The sequence below is a fragment of the Anomalospiza imberbis genome (genome assembly GCF_031753505.1).
Source record: "Anomalospiza imberbis isolate Cuckoo-Finch-1a 21T00152 chromosome W unlocalized genomic scaffold, ASM3175350v1 scaffold_31, whole genome shotgun sequence".
Classification (NCBI taxonomy): Eukaryota; Metazoa; Chordata; class Aves; order Passeriformes; family Viduidae; genus Anomalospiza; species Anomalospiza imberbis.
The window spans coordinates 5,977,180-5,991,514 of NW_027099315.1; the positions used below are offsets into that span (position 1 = coordinate 5,977,180).

Sequence of the window (14,335 nt, forward strand, 5' to 3'; positions counted from 1 at the left end):
TGAGTCATGTGATGATGCTTTTTCTTATTTTAGAGATCTTATGTCTTATGACCGAAGAGGTAGACCTGGAGACCGTTACGATGGAATGGTAGGAGGTTAAAATTTGTTTTGCTTAGTAAATACAGTTATCACTTTGAGGAAACTTCTTGAATACATACATTTAAGTGTGGAACATGTGCCTCTGATAAACTTTGAGATCTCCAAATGTTTTGGCCATACAAATGCTCTCACCAAGAATACAACTGTTTGAGGTGTAAAGAGTATTTGGGATGTGATCTACTGTGTGGTTTTGGTTCGTGGGATTTTTTTGATTGGTTGGTTGTTTTTTCCCTGCCTACCATCAATAATGGAATAAAAGTTGTTAGAGCACAGTCCCTGCAGGTTTTATTACACAGACCTTGTAGACTGTTTCTTGTAAATCAGGATGACAGAAATAGAAATTGGGAGGTTGTTCATATTAAGAAAGCATATCAGAACAATATTTTCCACCAAATGTTAACAAAATTTAAGAGAACATGAATAATATCTTTAAAGGGCTCTAGTTGGTCTGGCAGATAATTGCTTTTTCAATTCAGTTCTTAATGCTGATTTATGTCTGAAAAAAAATCTACTATGATTTCAAATGTTTTGGAGCCAGGACCACTGATAAGATGAATTTTTAAATGAAATTAGATGCATTTCAACCATTTTGGGCAGTGGGGAGAATTAAAAAACCGCCTAAAGAGATTCTTCCATGTTCTACTCTGAAATATGACTTCCTGGTAGTAATTTATTGTATCCTCTTTCCCGGGAAGAGAAATTCTAGGTATCTGGGAGGTAAACCTCTGGTTAACAATCTCTTTTTTTTTTTTTTTTTTCCTCTTCTGTTTTGCACATTCTTTAAGATGACAGGTTAGATGAGATTATTTTATTTTAAATAAATGGAATAGAAAGTAGAGGATCTATGAAATGGGCTACCTAAATGAGATTTACACATTGGTGCCTCCTGGGAGGAAGAGGCAATTACTTCCAGTAACACATACTGGAAGAACATATTGAAACAATGTAGCAATTGAGGCACCAGAAGCCTAGCAGAAATATTAAAATGAAAGACTTGCATTTAAAATTACTAAAACCAAACAGACCACCCCCACCCTCCCAAAAAAGAAGTAAACAAACCCACAACATTAAAACCAACAAGTTGTCTATGCTACTCAGAATCTTAAGAAACTAGGAGTCATGAACTAGGCCTCTAAGATCACTTATTTGTATTTTCATGTTTTGTGTTTTCTTATTTGCATCTGGTAAAACCAATGTCAGGGCATATAAACAGAGCAATCTGCCCTTCCTTGGTTATGTGGTTGAGAACAGTCTTCAGCTTGGGGCAATAGTGTGTTCTAGTTCTGTTCCATTCCATTTAGAATAGAGAAATCTATTTGAACTCTAGTCTGATTTTGATCAGGTTGACCTTGACTTTCTTGACATGAGTTTCTACAAATAAATAGGAGTAATCTCTGCTCGCTCATTTTCCATGTTCTGAAAAGCAATTCTATTTCTTCCTCTTTGCATTGGAGCTGCTCATGGCTTTGGCTGCTTTATGCATGAGTTTCATAGACAGCCTACAATAAGGACTGCTTTCTGACACAGATCTTATTTAATTTCTAGTTTTGGCTAGCCATAATCCCAGTATCCATAATTGTATAAGCACATGAAAAGTCTTTCCATGGATTGTGAGGCTAAAGCTGAAAGTGTCATACCAGAAATATAAGATCTTGAACTACTATACATTTCACGTAGAAACCATTCTGTAGTGAAACATTTAGAGTAAACCAACATTATTATGATTTGTGAAGTAATGCATGGGAAAGGCTAATTTCAGAGAGCAGGGCTGCCATTTTACATAAATACATTAAAAGGCAAGAATAGTCTTTTCAGACCAACATCTTGGAGATGTTGAATCTACAGAAATCCTCATTTTCTGCCAGATCTCTTCTCTAAAAGTGAGAAAGTTCAGACTTGTAAGATGGTATACCAAGCCTGGATGGTGAAACTTGACTTTTTTGAGATGTAACAAGACTGACAGTCTTGTAAATTTGAAGATGGGAGGAAAAAATAATGTGTGTGTGTGTATATATGTAAATTTATTCTGAAGCATTTTACTGAAAAACATGCATTCATTGTTTCTCTTATTTACAGTGGTATATATTTTAGGCTGTAAGTACTCCAAATCAAATGCCTATGGACTATGACAGTTATTTTGAGAGCTGAGAAAACACAAATGCATTTCCGCTATTTCTTTTTTAACACCCCCATCCCCATGGGTGCTTTAGATATACAAATGCACAAAAACATACCAGGAAAAAAAATAAGGTGGAAAAGTATATATAAAGCTGTTTAATCCTCCTCTTCCCCTTTTTTTGTTATAATGGCCGATGCCTAATGCTTTCAAAGTATTTTTAAATTGGAGTTAAACAAGAGCTAAATCAGTGTCTGTTGTAGTATATGTTCAGACATCTCATCTGGTTTTCCTCATTCAAATGATTCCTACTGCTAAATCATTATATATATGTGTGTGTGTATATACATGTGTCTGTATTAGGACTTCAATAAAGGTACACACCCTAAAAAAATATTAAACATACTTCATGTATTAAGAGACTTGATGTTAAGGAGCATGTCAAAAAAGAGAGAGTGAAGAAAAGATGTTTGACACATCTACATAAATACTAAAATTAACAAAATTTCAATTTTCGCTCTTCTGGGCCAAGGAATTTCCCATCAGTTAGTATTGCATGTGTATTTTTCAATTGCATGCAAAAGGCAATAAATTCTTATTCATACTAATCATTTTCTTATCCAGTCAGTGTTGTGTTTGCTTTTGATTTCATTTGCATTGGTTACCAGTAGTAACTAGCACAAATGAGTCTGTAGAGAAGAAAATTATATGCACCTAATATTTTAGGAACCATTTTTAAAGGAGCACTTATATTTTCATAGAATCACAGAATATCATGAGTTTGAAGGGTCCCACAACAATCGTTGAGTCCAACTCCTGGCTCTGTACAGGAGAGCCCAACAATCCCACTCTGTGCCTGAGAGCATTGTCCAAATGCTCCTTGAGCTCTGGCAGCTTTGGGGCTGTGACCAGTGCCCTGGCTTCTAGTGCCCAACCACCCTCTGGGTGAAGAACTTTTCCTGGTATCCTCACCTGACACAGCTTCGTGTTGTCTTCTCGGGTCCTGTCACTGGTCACCAGAGAAGAGCTCAGTGCTGCCCCTCCACTTCCCCTTTTGAGGAAGATGTAGACTGCAATGAGGTATCACCTCAGTCTTCCCTTCTCCTGTGACCTCAGCTGCTCCTCATATGGCTTCCCCTCAATACCCTTCACTGTCTTCATAGTCTGCCTTTGGATGCTCTTTAATAGCTTAATATCTTTCTTCTAGTCTGGCACCCAAAACTGTACACAGGACTCAAGGTGAAGCCACCCCAGTGCAGAGCAGAGCAAGAGAATCACCTCCCTTGACCAGCTGATCATGCTGGGCCTGATGCATCCCAGGACACAATTGGCCCTCCTGGCTGCCAGGGCACTGCTGCCTCATGTTAAACTTGCCATCGAGCAGGACCCCCAGGTCCCTTTATGTGGCGCTGCTTTCCAACATCTTTTTCCCCCAGTCTGTACATCCAGGGTTGTCCCATCCCAGGTGCAGAATCTAGTACTTTCCCTTGTTGTACTTGATATGGTTGGTGATGGCCTCTCATTTGTCAAGGTCCCTCTGCAGGGCCTCCCTGCTTTTAAAGGAGTCAATAGCTCCTCTCCCTTTAGTGTTGTTGGCAAAGTTACTTAGTATACCTTCAAATCTTGTGTCCAAGTCATTTGTGAAGATGTTAAAGAGAGCTGGCCCTAAAATGGAGCCTTGCAGAACCCCGCTAGTGACAGGTCACCAGTCTGATGTCACCCCATTCACTATAACCCTTTGTGCCTGACCCATGAGCCAGTTGTTCACCCATTGCATGACGTGGTTATCCAGCTGCATGCTGGACATTTTGTCCAGAAGGATCCTGAGAGACACAGTATTGAAAGCTTTACTGGAATCTAAAATGATCACATCAGCTGGCTTCCCTTGATCAAGTGAGTGGGTTACCTTGTCAAAAAAGAAATCAAGTTTGTCAAGCAGGACCTTCACCTCATGAAGCTGTGCTGGCTGTGACCAATGACTGCAACGTAGTCATTATCTATCACGTGTTTTTCAGCAACTCCCAGAATAATCCTCTCCATAACTTTACCAGGTACTGAAGTGAGACTGATAGGCCTGTAGTTACCATGGTCATCCTTCTTGCCCTTCAAAATTTGGACAACCTTTGCCAGCTTCCAGTCAGCTGGGACCTCCAGATTCCCGAGATCATTCAAAAATCGTTGAGGGAGGTCTTACAATGACATCAGCCAGCTATTTGGGTACTCTTGGATGAATCCCATCAGGCAACATAGATTTATAAGGATGCACCTGGAGCAGCAGATCCTGCTGAACTTCAGGGTTAACTGGGAGTCGATCATTCTTGCAGTCACGGTCCTCCAGCTCAGGGCGCTGGGACCTCCTTGGTTTGTCATCCAAGTTGAAGACAGAGGCAAAGAATGCATTAAAGACATTTGCCTTGTCTCTGTGAGGTGGCCATCTTCATCCTGTAACAGGCCAGTGTTATTTATGGTCTCCCTTTTGCTACTGATATATTTTTAAAAACTTTATTGTCCCCCACAGTTCCAGCAGCTTCAATTCCAGTTGAGCTTAGGCTGCCCAGATTTTCTCCCTACTGGGGCAAGCAGCATCTCTGTATTCTTCCCATATCACCTGACCTTGCTTCCACTGGGCATGCACCTTCCTCTTTTGCCTTGGCTCCAAAAAAAGATCCTTGCTCAGCCAAGTTGGCCTTCTGTCTCTCCTGCTTGACTTCTGACATTTGGGAATTGCCTGTGCCCTTAGGAGGTGGTGCTTAAAAAGTGATCAGCACTAATGGGCCCCAGCACCTTCCAAAGCATTTTCCCAGGGGACCTTACTTGTTTCCTGAGCAGCTTGAAGTCTTCTCTCCTTATGTCCAGGGTTGAAGTTTTGCTGGCACTTTTTTTCCTCTCACCAGAGATTTTAAACTTGATTGCTTTGTGGTCACCGTGGCCAAGATGGCCACCAATTGCCACTTCACTCTTGGGTTCCTCTCTGTTAATGAGCAACAAATCAAGGAAGGCCCCTTTCCTAGTTGGCTCCCCTAGTGCATGTACCATGATGTCATCCAGGTGTTTTAGGAATCTTCTGGCCCTGGTTGTACCAGCTGTGTGGTGTTCCAGTTAACATCCAGCAAGATGAAGTCCCCCAAAACAACAAGGGCCAGTTGATTTGGAGGTATCCCTTAGTTCCTTAAAGAATAATTCATCAGTGGTGTCATCCTTTTTTTGGTGTGCCATTCATGTTATGTTGCATGTTTTAACTCAGCAAAGGCCTTTGCCATAATAGTAATCTGAAGTGGATACTACAAATTGTATTTTTATAGTTTTGTTGAATTTTTTTCCCAACATTTGTTAAGGAAGACTAAAGGAAAGATATGCTATATATCACACATTAAAAAGTAATAGTATTACCAATATAATTAGACACTAGTAGATTATTAGTTTAGCTGTTGGCTGTATGAGGTATATAGAAAATAATTAATAAAATATGAGAAGCTATCTCCTTCCTGCTTGACCCATTGGTGATACAGATATATCAATGACAGTTACTTGTTTTATTAAATGCCTTTCCTGTTTTATTTTTATGCATAAGAGAAGTAGAAGGTTTTGGTATCTGAGAGTAACATCTTTTACTATATAGTGCAGTTCCAGTACTTAAAGGTAAAAAAACCAAGTAACCAACTGTTCAATCTTTGCTCTGCCCTTAACTGTCTGAATCCTTTGTGTAAGAGGAAAATCTGTTTACGCCACAGAAACAAGGAAGAAAGGAAGTGTGACCAGTAACAGTTCCCTAGCAGTGAAAGTAAAAGGGAGTAAATCTTGTAACTGGTCTGTTATTTACTTTTGAGCCTTTGTAGTAGTTTTAAGTAGTGCAGAAAAATGTTTCTCTATATTGCTCTGTGTGTGTTTGCCAAGTTATCTATAAGCCTCCATAACATGGACTTGGATTAATTTCCTCTTTTTCTTCTATTACATTGTCCCTGGAAGATGATGCAGTGTCATGTAGATGCCTGTGATGACATGCAGCCACCAGAGTTGGTGAGTGTGCTCATGCTTTTATTTGACTAGTTTAATAGTTTATTTTTGAGGAAAATAATTTGAATTGTTTAAGTGATAACTGGAATTTTTTGAGATTGAATGTAGTTAGTGGCAGTTTGCACCTTTGAAAAAGTCCCTAAAACTGTCATTGTAACTCAGGTTATTAGCAGTTTATGTCGTGAACAGTGAATCCTATACAGGCAGTTAATGTTCCACAATGGAAGCATGCAGCAGCACAGCCAAGAGAAGCTTTTCTGTTGTATTGTCTCTTTTGTACCCTATTTTACTGTTTCTGTTGTAACTTTCACTGTAACTCTTGCTTTGTCAGCACCCTGTAGATGCATCTATTTAGGACTATGTTTTAACTTCATCATATTGTGCTTTCCCCTGTTTCAAATGAGGAATGCTAAAAGTAATTCTTTACTTATAGTTCTGGATAAACTTGTGCATTACCTATCCATATATTTGGAAGTATTCCATTTGATTTGTGTTTATCAAACTTCTTACTCTTAGAGGGTTTAGGGAGGAAAGTTCAAAGGGTATCAGCAAGTGTTTATGCTGTGTAGAAAATGGCAAAGTGCCACCAAATATGAAATGTTAGTTCCTCGCTTACATAAACATTGCAGTTAGAATTACTCATCCTCTGTCAAATTAATTTGCGGTCTTGTAGTCTGAGGAGGGGAAGCAGCAAAAAGGATGAAGAAAATGATTGTTCATTACAAGTTAGCCCGAAAAAGAGATTCCCTGGGAAAAATATCAGCAGAAATAGGTAGAAGAGTATGTGTGGAATATGCAGTTCTGATCAGTCTCTGAATTAAGTTCTACATAGTGTCCTTCATTGTTTTGTATTTTGCACTCCACTACAAGCTCTTTTTTTATTGTATTATAGTCAGTATTGCTAAGCAATGTGATTGCACAACACAGGTTGCTTAGAAACAGATGAACAACGTTTTCTGAATAGATTCCATTTTGATGTGGCTCTAAAAAGCTGACAGGTGTTTGTTTTTTGTTTTGGAGAAAATTATTGCATTACAACTTCTGCAAACAAGTAGTTCACACAGATTCCTGTATTTCAGTGTTATCAGTTGAATTCTAGAGAAGTATGCATATCTATTTCTGCTTCTACAGGAAGATTAAAATGAATGTGTGTGCATACAAAAGGCATTAGATAAAATTAAGCACTTGATATCAAGTACCAGTCCTAAAAATAAAAAGTCAGGAGTGCTGCAGTACAGTGATTTGGATTTGTTATATGATAGTTTTAGCAGAACAGTAGTAATAACTGTCATGATTGTCCCTTCTAAGATGCAAAGGATTGTAGCATAGTCTGAATGGAGAGAGACAAGTTATAAAGTTATTAGAGTTTAATTGGTTTTTCCTCAAGATGGAGTAGGAGGGTTGACAGTTACCAGGTAAATGTCTTGTCCCAAACTGAAACTATAATTTCTCCTGAGCTGTATAGGTAGTAGTAATAAGGCTGAACTCTGATCTTTGGATTTGAATACTAGTTTAGTTCAAGGGTCAGGAGTAGATCAATATCAAGAGCTGTTTACCAACTGAATTGATAAGGTTGCTTGGTAAATTGGTATGGCTGGATTTTAATGACTTATTCTTAGAGATTTTAACAGAGGTAGCTAAAAAGTTCTTGTGAGATATTCCTCCCTGCCCTCTTGTTCCTGGTCTGCCCTCTTCCCCATTTTGTCTTTACTGGCACTTAAATTAAGGTTATGGGTTAGGATTTTTTCATAAAATAGGCTCAAAATTAACAGTATGATACTTGAGATGAAAACATGTTAATGAATCGTGGCTGGTTTTACTATTTACGGGTTTTTTTTCTCTTTTTCTTATAGTTTGAGGGTGGCTCTGGATATGGTAAGTTTTTATAGAGAACTTTGACATGCACTTCATTTAGTCAGTAAGAGGCTTGATGCATATGTTTAAATCAGACTATTCTTACACAGGGGGTCGTGGTTCATATGGAGATCTTGGTGGACCCATCATCACAACACAAGTAACGATTCCCAAAGATGTAAGTGAAACTGACTTGCTTTACAATTGTGTATAAATAAATAAAAAGTCAGTCTTTTCTTAGGCTATGTAAGTAAAGCAGAAGTATTTGGTATGCTTGATAAGTACTTTTAATATAAAGCAAGTGTTTCTAAATCACTGGAAGTTTATTCTTAAGGGTGTTTGTTTTGTCTTTACTTTGGAGATTGCACTGAACTATTTTTAATTGTTAATATTCAATAATAGAGATGGTCTATATAGCTTGTTTTTACAAACACTTGGTTCTTCCAGCTTTATCCCACCTTTGTGGCTGTAAAAGAGTAAGCTTCCATTGAAACTCTTAAAACTAAATGGATGGAAGCTACTTGAAAAGTACTGTGCAGAAAAAGTTATATCAAGAAATGAATGCTTTATTTTCTGCCCTAGTTGGCAGGTTCTATTATTGGAAAGGGAGGCCAGAGAATCAAACAAATACGTCATGAGTCAGGAGCATCAATCAAAATCGATGAACCATTAGAAGGCTCAGAAGATCGAATAATAACTATTACAGGAACGCAGGACCAGATACAAAATGCTCAGTATTTACTGCAGAACAGGCAAGTTGAAGCTTAATGCTGTCCTTACTGTCATTTTTAAACTGACTTTCCTACTACTACATTCTAAAGCTCTTCTCTGTAATATAGTTTTTAGAAGACAGGATTTAAGTAACTATTGAACCTAACTTCTCTAGTGGTAGGTCTGCCTTGATTCTATTTTCTCTGTTGTAACGAAAATTAAAATTCCCTCAAAAATAATCTTGATGGAGGACACCTTGGCCAAGCAGTCCTTTCATTCCTCTGGTGAAAATTGCTGCAAAAAAATTACTTGTAATTAATTATATAGAACCTGTAGAAAATATAGAAGATTTCAGTGGACGTTGGTCTAGTTCTGTGTGGAAGACTAGTGATTTTGTTGTTTTTAGATAACCGACAACAAATCACAGTCTGCCATATGGCACAGGCCATGCCTCTACAGGACAAGCTGAAATCAATTGGTGCTGTTATGCAGCATTTCACACCTTGCTGGCATTACATTCTCTTCTTTTGAATATTAATAGTTTTGGACATAGTTTACTTAGTTTTGTTTTAATAATGTGTTGGCTATCATAGCATTTTTTAATGTTTACTTGAATGTTTGGCTTTAGATTACTAATATTTAAATGTGCTTTTTAGTAATTATATGCCTATAATTATTAGTCATTAACCTTTTAAAATTATTTACTTTAAATAGTATTGGGAATTTATAGTTTAATCTTTAAGAATGCCATTGTAAATATTGATGCAAGATGTATGGTCAATCATTCTAATACATGCTTTTTTTCTTTTTCTTTTATAGTGTGAAGCAGTATGCAGATGTTGAAGGATTCTAATGCAAGATTATTTTTTCTTTTTTATAGTGTGAAGCAGTATTCTGGAAAGTTTTTCTAAGACTAGTGAAGAACTGAAGGAGTCCTGCACCTTTTTTTTTTTTTTTTTTCTTTTTACTATCTGCTTTTGTTTAAATAGCCAACATTCCTCTGCTTCATAGGTGTTCTGCATTTGAGGTGTAGTGGAATCTGCTTTTCGCCAGATGTAATGTTTTAGTTCATTACAAATATTTGGGGTAGGAAAAGGTTGCACAAGACTAACACTGAAATTTTGAAACAGCAGCAGAGTAGATTTTATTTTTGTTCAGTGGTGGTAAATTGTAATGTGTTTTTATTTTTCCTGTAGCTGTTGTGAACACTTTGCTTTATGTACACTGTAATTTTTTAAATTTTTTTTGGAAGGGGGGAAAGGACTGGTTGTTCACATGTCCCTGGCATCCTTTGAGGGCAGTGTGCAGAATGTAATGTTCTTTTTAAAGATGTATTTTACAATTTTTAAATAAATTTAGTGAACCTATTATTGGTGGACATTTTTTATATAGGTGAGGTAATATCTAAAATGAATACACCCTACCCCCTCCCCCCCCAAGAAAATGCGTAAATGAAAGTTGCTGTTAAGCTTGCTCTTCTGCTTCTTTGATATATATGGAGTTACATGTTTTTGGCAAATTAAAGAAACAGTATGAAAACTGGCTTGGCTTTACTATTTGGGAAAAAAGAAAGTAAAAAAAAATTAATGCTAATGTTGTGTGAAATTTGACCTTTTTCATATTTTTGGCCCTCTGCAATTTGTGTGTGTTTATATATATATATATATGACAAAAAATATTTTAAAACTGTGATGCCACTGAGTTAAGTGGGTTAAATACATCTGGTTCTACACAGATTGCTTAATGCAAATATAGTTTAAAATAGCAGTTGGTGAAATGAATGAATTGGTACTTTTCAGAGCTTGTTTTTTCAGATAGAAACTTTTATGTATTGACAAATTGGCAGTATCTAACTTGATTTTCATTGTATACAGACTCAATTTCTTTGGTTTCCCTGTTTCTTGAGTTCCATAGGAAATATTGGTGAGAAATTAAAAAATAATAAAGTACTCCTGGATATTTCATGTAATACCTTGGCATTTGTATTTATAGTTTGCAAGTTTTATTTTCGCTTCCTAATTAAAAGCAAAAAAAAAGAGATTCGAGAACTTTGTAAATCTCAATGTGATTGATCCAGATTAAGTGGATTATTTCACTTTGGGGGGGTTGTGTCTTGAACATTTTTTTTCTCATCTTTTTGAACCATATGGGATAATTCCTGTCATAATAAGGAGCTACACTTATGTCGCTGTTGAGCAGGACGGGAACAGAAGGACTCGAAGTTAGAAGGCAAGGAATGAAACTGATTTATTTCAAATGCACCGCTCTATATATAGAGAACATCGTGTGGACTAATTTCATTGGTCGTAAAGTAAAAACATCACACACCATTGGTGTGCAGTGAATGACGAAGGGTAGCAGAACCTATCTATAACAATGTGAACAACAAGAGAGATTAGAGAATTATTTACATTCTTTCCCAACTGTTTCCCAGGCTCTCACCTGGTTAGAAAAACCCTCTCTTTTTCTCTCTGAACTGAGAATATCCATACACTTACAATGTCATAGGAAAGGGCAAGGAGCTAAGAGATTACCTACTTAGCAGAGCTATAATCAATCCCTAGAAAACACCCAAAACCTGCTTTTGACTAGGGTAAAGGAGTATGGCAGTTTTCTCAGTAAATAAACATACTTGTAGAATTGGTATTTCCTTAGGAATGGCTGAAAATAAATTAAATGGAGAAATTAGCAACCTAGTAAAAAGGGTCAAACAAAAATGCAAATTTTAAAAAATGGGTGCAGGATTCTTTTCTATGCACTTCTACACTGTGTCTATGGTTTGTGTTTGTCATGGTTTGACATGGAAGTGAATTTTCTCAGGAAGTTGGCAGTCAAACCAATCAGTGGTCAGGGTTGGATATTGGCATTTGGACTGACCACTGAAGGCATGGACACACCTCTGAGAACACAGGGGGTTAAAAGCAATAACTCCCAGGGGAACTGTCTCTTTGGTTCTGGTCAGCAGGAGAGTGCAGACTCTCCCCTGCCCAGCCACAGGCTGGGTGGGGGAGGGGAAGCCATGCGGCTTGGTCGAGGTAGGCCAGGGGTGAAGGGTGTGGAACTGGGCCAGCTCCTGCAGCCGGAAGGGTGGAGAGAAACGGAGATGCCTTTGTTCCCTGCCCCAAAGAGAAAGAGACAGAGTCTGACAGCACCTGGAAATTTGATGGCAGAGGAGAATGAGAAGGGGGGGAGATGCCCAGCCGGAGTTGATGTTCTGGCCAGAGATTTCAGGCGTCTGGGGAGTCCGAGACTTTTAACCCTTTCCTGAGAAATGAAGGCTTTGTAAAATATTACTCCTCCTCGATTTGAAGTAAAAGAGAGTCAGTCTGGGACCTGAGATGTTAGAAGAAGAAATTTTTAGGTGAGGAGGAGATGATGGAGTAGCTTTTGGCTGGACTTTTCTTGTTAGCCATAGACTGAATCAAATTCTCCTGCAACAGAGACTGCATTTTAGGGGGATGCAGTTGTTATGAACAAAGTTTCCAGGTGTTCCCCAGAGAGGCGGGCAGGTGTAAGAGCCCGTCTGAAGCCCCTTGTTCTCCATTCTGCCTTCCGATTGCCATGAGAAAGAATCCCTTCCCCCACTGGAGTTCCGGCTTAGAACAGGACACAGTGCAGGTGGAACCACTGAACCATCATGCTAGCTGTTCCGAACAAGGCCTGGCAAGAACTTGGCAAGGAGTTGGCAAGGACTTGGCAAAGACCTGACATGGACCCAGCACGGGACGGCCTGATGTGCGGCCTGCTTCTAATCTCCGTTCTTAAGCCGAATGAACTTTTGGGGTGACTCCCGTGGTCCTTCATCGAAGAGCCCTCATCTGCCTCGTTACCACTGTGACAAACAAAGAATGAGAACCCTCCTCCCAAGGACTGGGACTGAGACCCCTACTATAGGGAGGAGGGGAAATTGGTGGTCTGACCACTAATGACATGACCTGTTTCCCTTCAGTAATTTCAATGGACTTATTCTTCATTGTATTCGTCTTGCTTTGGTGGTTTCTGTGGACTCACTTGTTCCCTCGTGGAGATTACAATGGACTTTCATTGTTAGACTTGTTCCCCCCTCTTTCCACTGTGGACTATAACTGGACCCCCGAGTCGACCAGAACTTCAGAGACTCCCCCGACACGACAGACGGATCCCCAGACACGACAGGCGGATCCCCATCGTCCGGACCACTGAGGATCTCACCTGTGTTGGTAGCTACTCCCATCCCCCTCTTCTCTCTCTCTCTCTCTCTATCCTTTGATCTCCTTTCTGATCCCCACTATCACATTTACTGTCTTGGCCCCTAAGAAAGGTGCATTTGTTGTGATTAACTGATAGTCCCTTGTTGTTTGCCTTTTTGCACTTTTGGGATCGGTGAAAAGAACCATCACGACCCCGAAATAAGCATATAGTGACAGCAGGGCCTTCCTATTTCCCATGGCAACACTGGAATGACTGCTGGCTACCGATATTGAAATGTTAATTAGGTAATTGCTCTGTTTGTTTTCTCTAAACTACCAAAAGGTAACCTACCTTCCCCCCCACCACACTGACATTCTGGGACTAACATGCAAATAAGAAAACCCCCTGGGATCATGGGAGTATTTTTGGGGGGTAAAGACACCCCTAAATAAAAAAAACTAAACACAGTACAGGGGGATAGACAAATGCCCTAACCGAGGAAGAGGGAAACACAACCCGTGATCAACTTTTGTCTGTCACCATAACCTAAAGCAACTAGACTGGTGTGGGCTGGGGCAAGTGGAGACAGAAGAGTCAGAGACCTCTGGTGCTGCCACCAGGGAAGGAGCGGGGACAGCTGATGTTCTGGACTTCAGCAACAGACTCTGCACTCCTCACCCTTTGGCCACTGGTTGTGCCACAGGGTAGAAGAAGAGACAGCTACTGCTCTGGACTTGAGTGACAGACCCTGCACGCCTCCTTCCTTTTGGCCACCTGGAAGAGCTACAACAACAACGGGGGCGAACTCCGCTCGGGACCCCTGCCCAGCTGATATTTTTAATAAAAGCGCTGAACATTAATAAAGGCATAAGCCCTGTTCATTTCAGTTGGGGGCTCGGTCCGGGAGAGCCATGCCTGAAGAGGACCCACCAGACAGTTGGACAGCTTGACCACCTGCTTCGAGGGATGTCCTAGCAGGCAGGAGTGGCAAGTCCCGGCAGGCAGGACTGGATAACATGACAAGTGGGACCTGGATAACATGACAAGTGGGATGTCCGGGGGTCCCCGGCAGAGACGGTAGAGGAATGGTCCTGGAAGGAAGGGCAGGATGTCCCCGGCAGAGCAGGCATGAACCCAAGTAAGCAGAAAGGAAGGAAGGTAAGCAAGCTAAAGCTGATTAGGAAAGTCAGGCAAGGGAGCTTGGCCGGAGTTCGAGTGTAAGGTTCGGCAGGACGTTCGACCTTACCTCGGCAGGGAGACCAAGCTTGCCAAGCCTAGTAAGAAGGTTGGGCAGGCGGCCAAGTAAGAGTTTAGGCAAGACTTAGCAGGGGTCCATGCCTAAAAAGTCCAGGAGGAAGTCCAAAACTTAGA

General features: G+C 39.8%; 1 protein-coding gene across 11 annotated transcripts in view; it reads left to right on the forward strand.

Annotated features, from left to right (window-relative positions):
• The window catches only part of LOC137465609 (heterogeneous nuclear ribonucleoprotein K), a 230,157-nt gene extending 219,394 nt beyond the window's left edge, over positions 1–10,763 (forward strand). For 8 of the 11 annotated variants that reach the window (XM_068177689.1, XM_068177684.1, XM_068177681.1 and 5 more), the window contains exons 10-15: positions 34–88; positions 6,182–6,232; positions 8,083–8,104; positions 8,179–8,261; positions 8,666–8,835; positions 9,614–10,763. In XM_068177689.1, the coding sequence (XP_068033790.1) occupies positions 34–88; positions 6,182–6,232; positions 8,083–8,104; positions 8,179–8,261; positions 8,666–8,835; positions 9,614–9,647 (415 nt within the window). In that variant the 3' untranslated portion in view covers positions 9,648–10,763. The remainder of the gene's footprint in view (positions 1–33; positions 89–6,181; positions 6,233–8,082; positions 8,105–8,178; positions 8,262–8,665; positions 8,836–9,613) is intronic. The other 3 variants (XM_068177685.1, XM_068177690.1, XM_068177691.1) reach the window with 2 other exon arrangements.
• Positions 10,764–14,335: the final 3,572 nt, after the last annotated feature.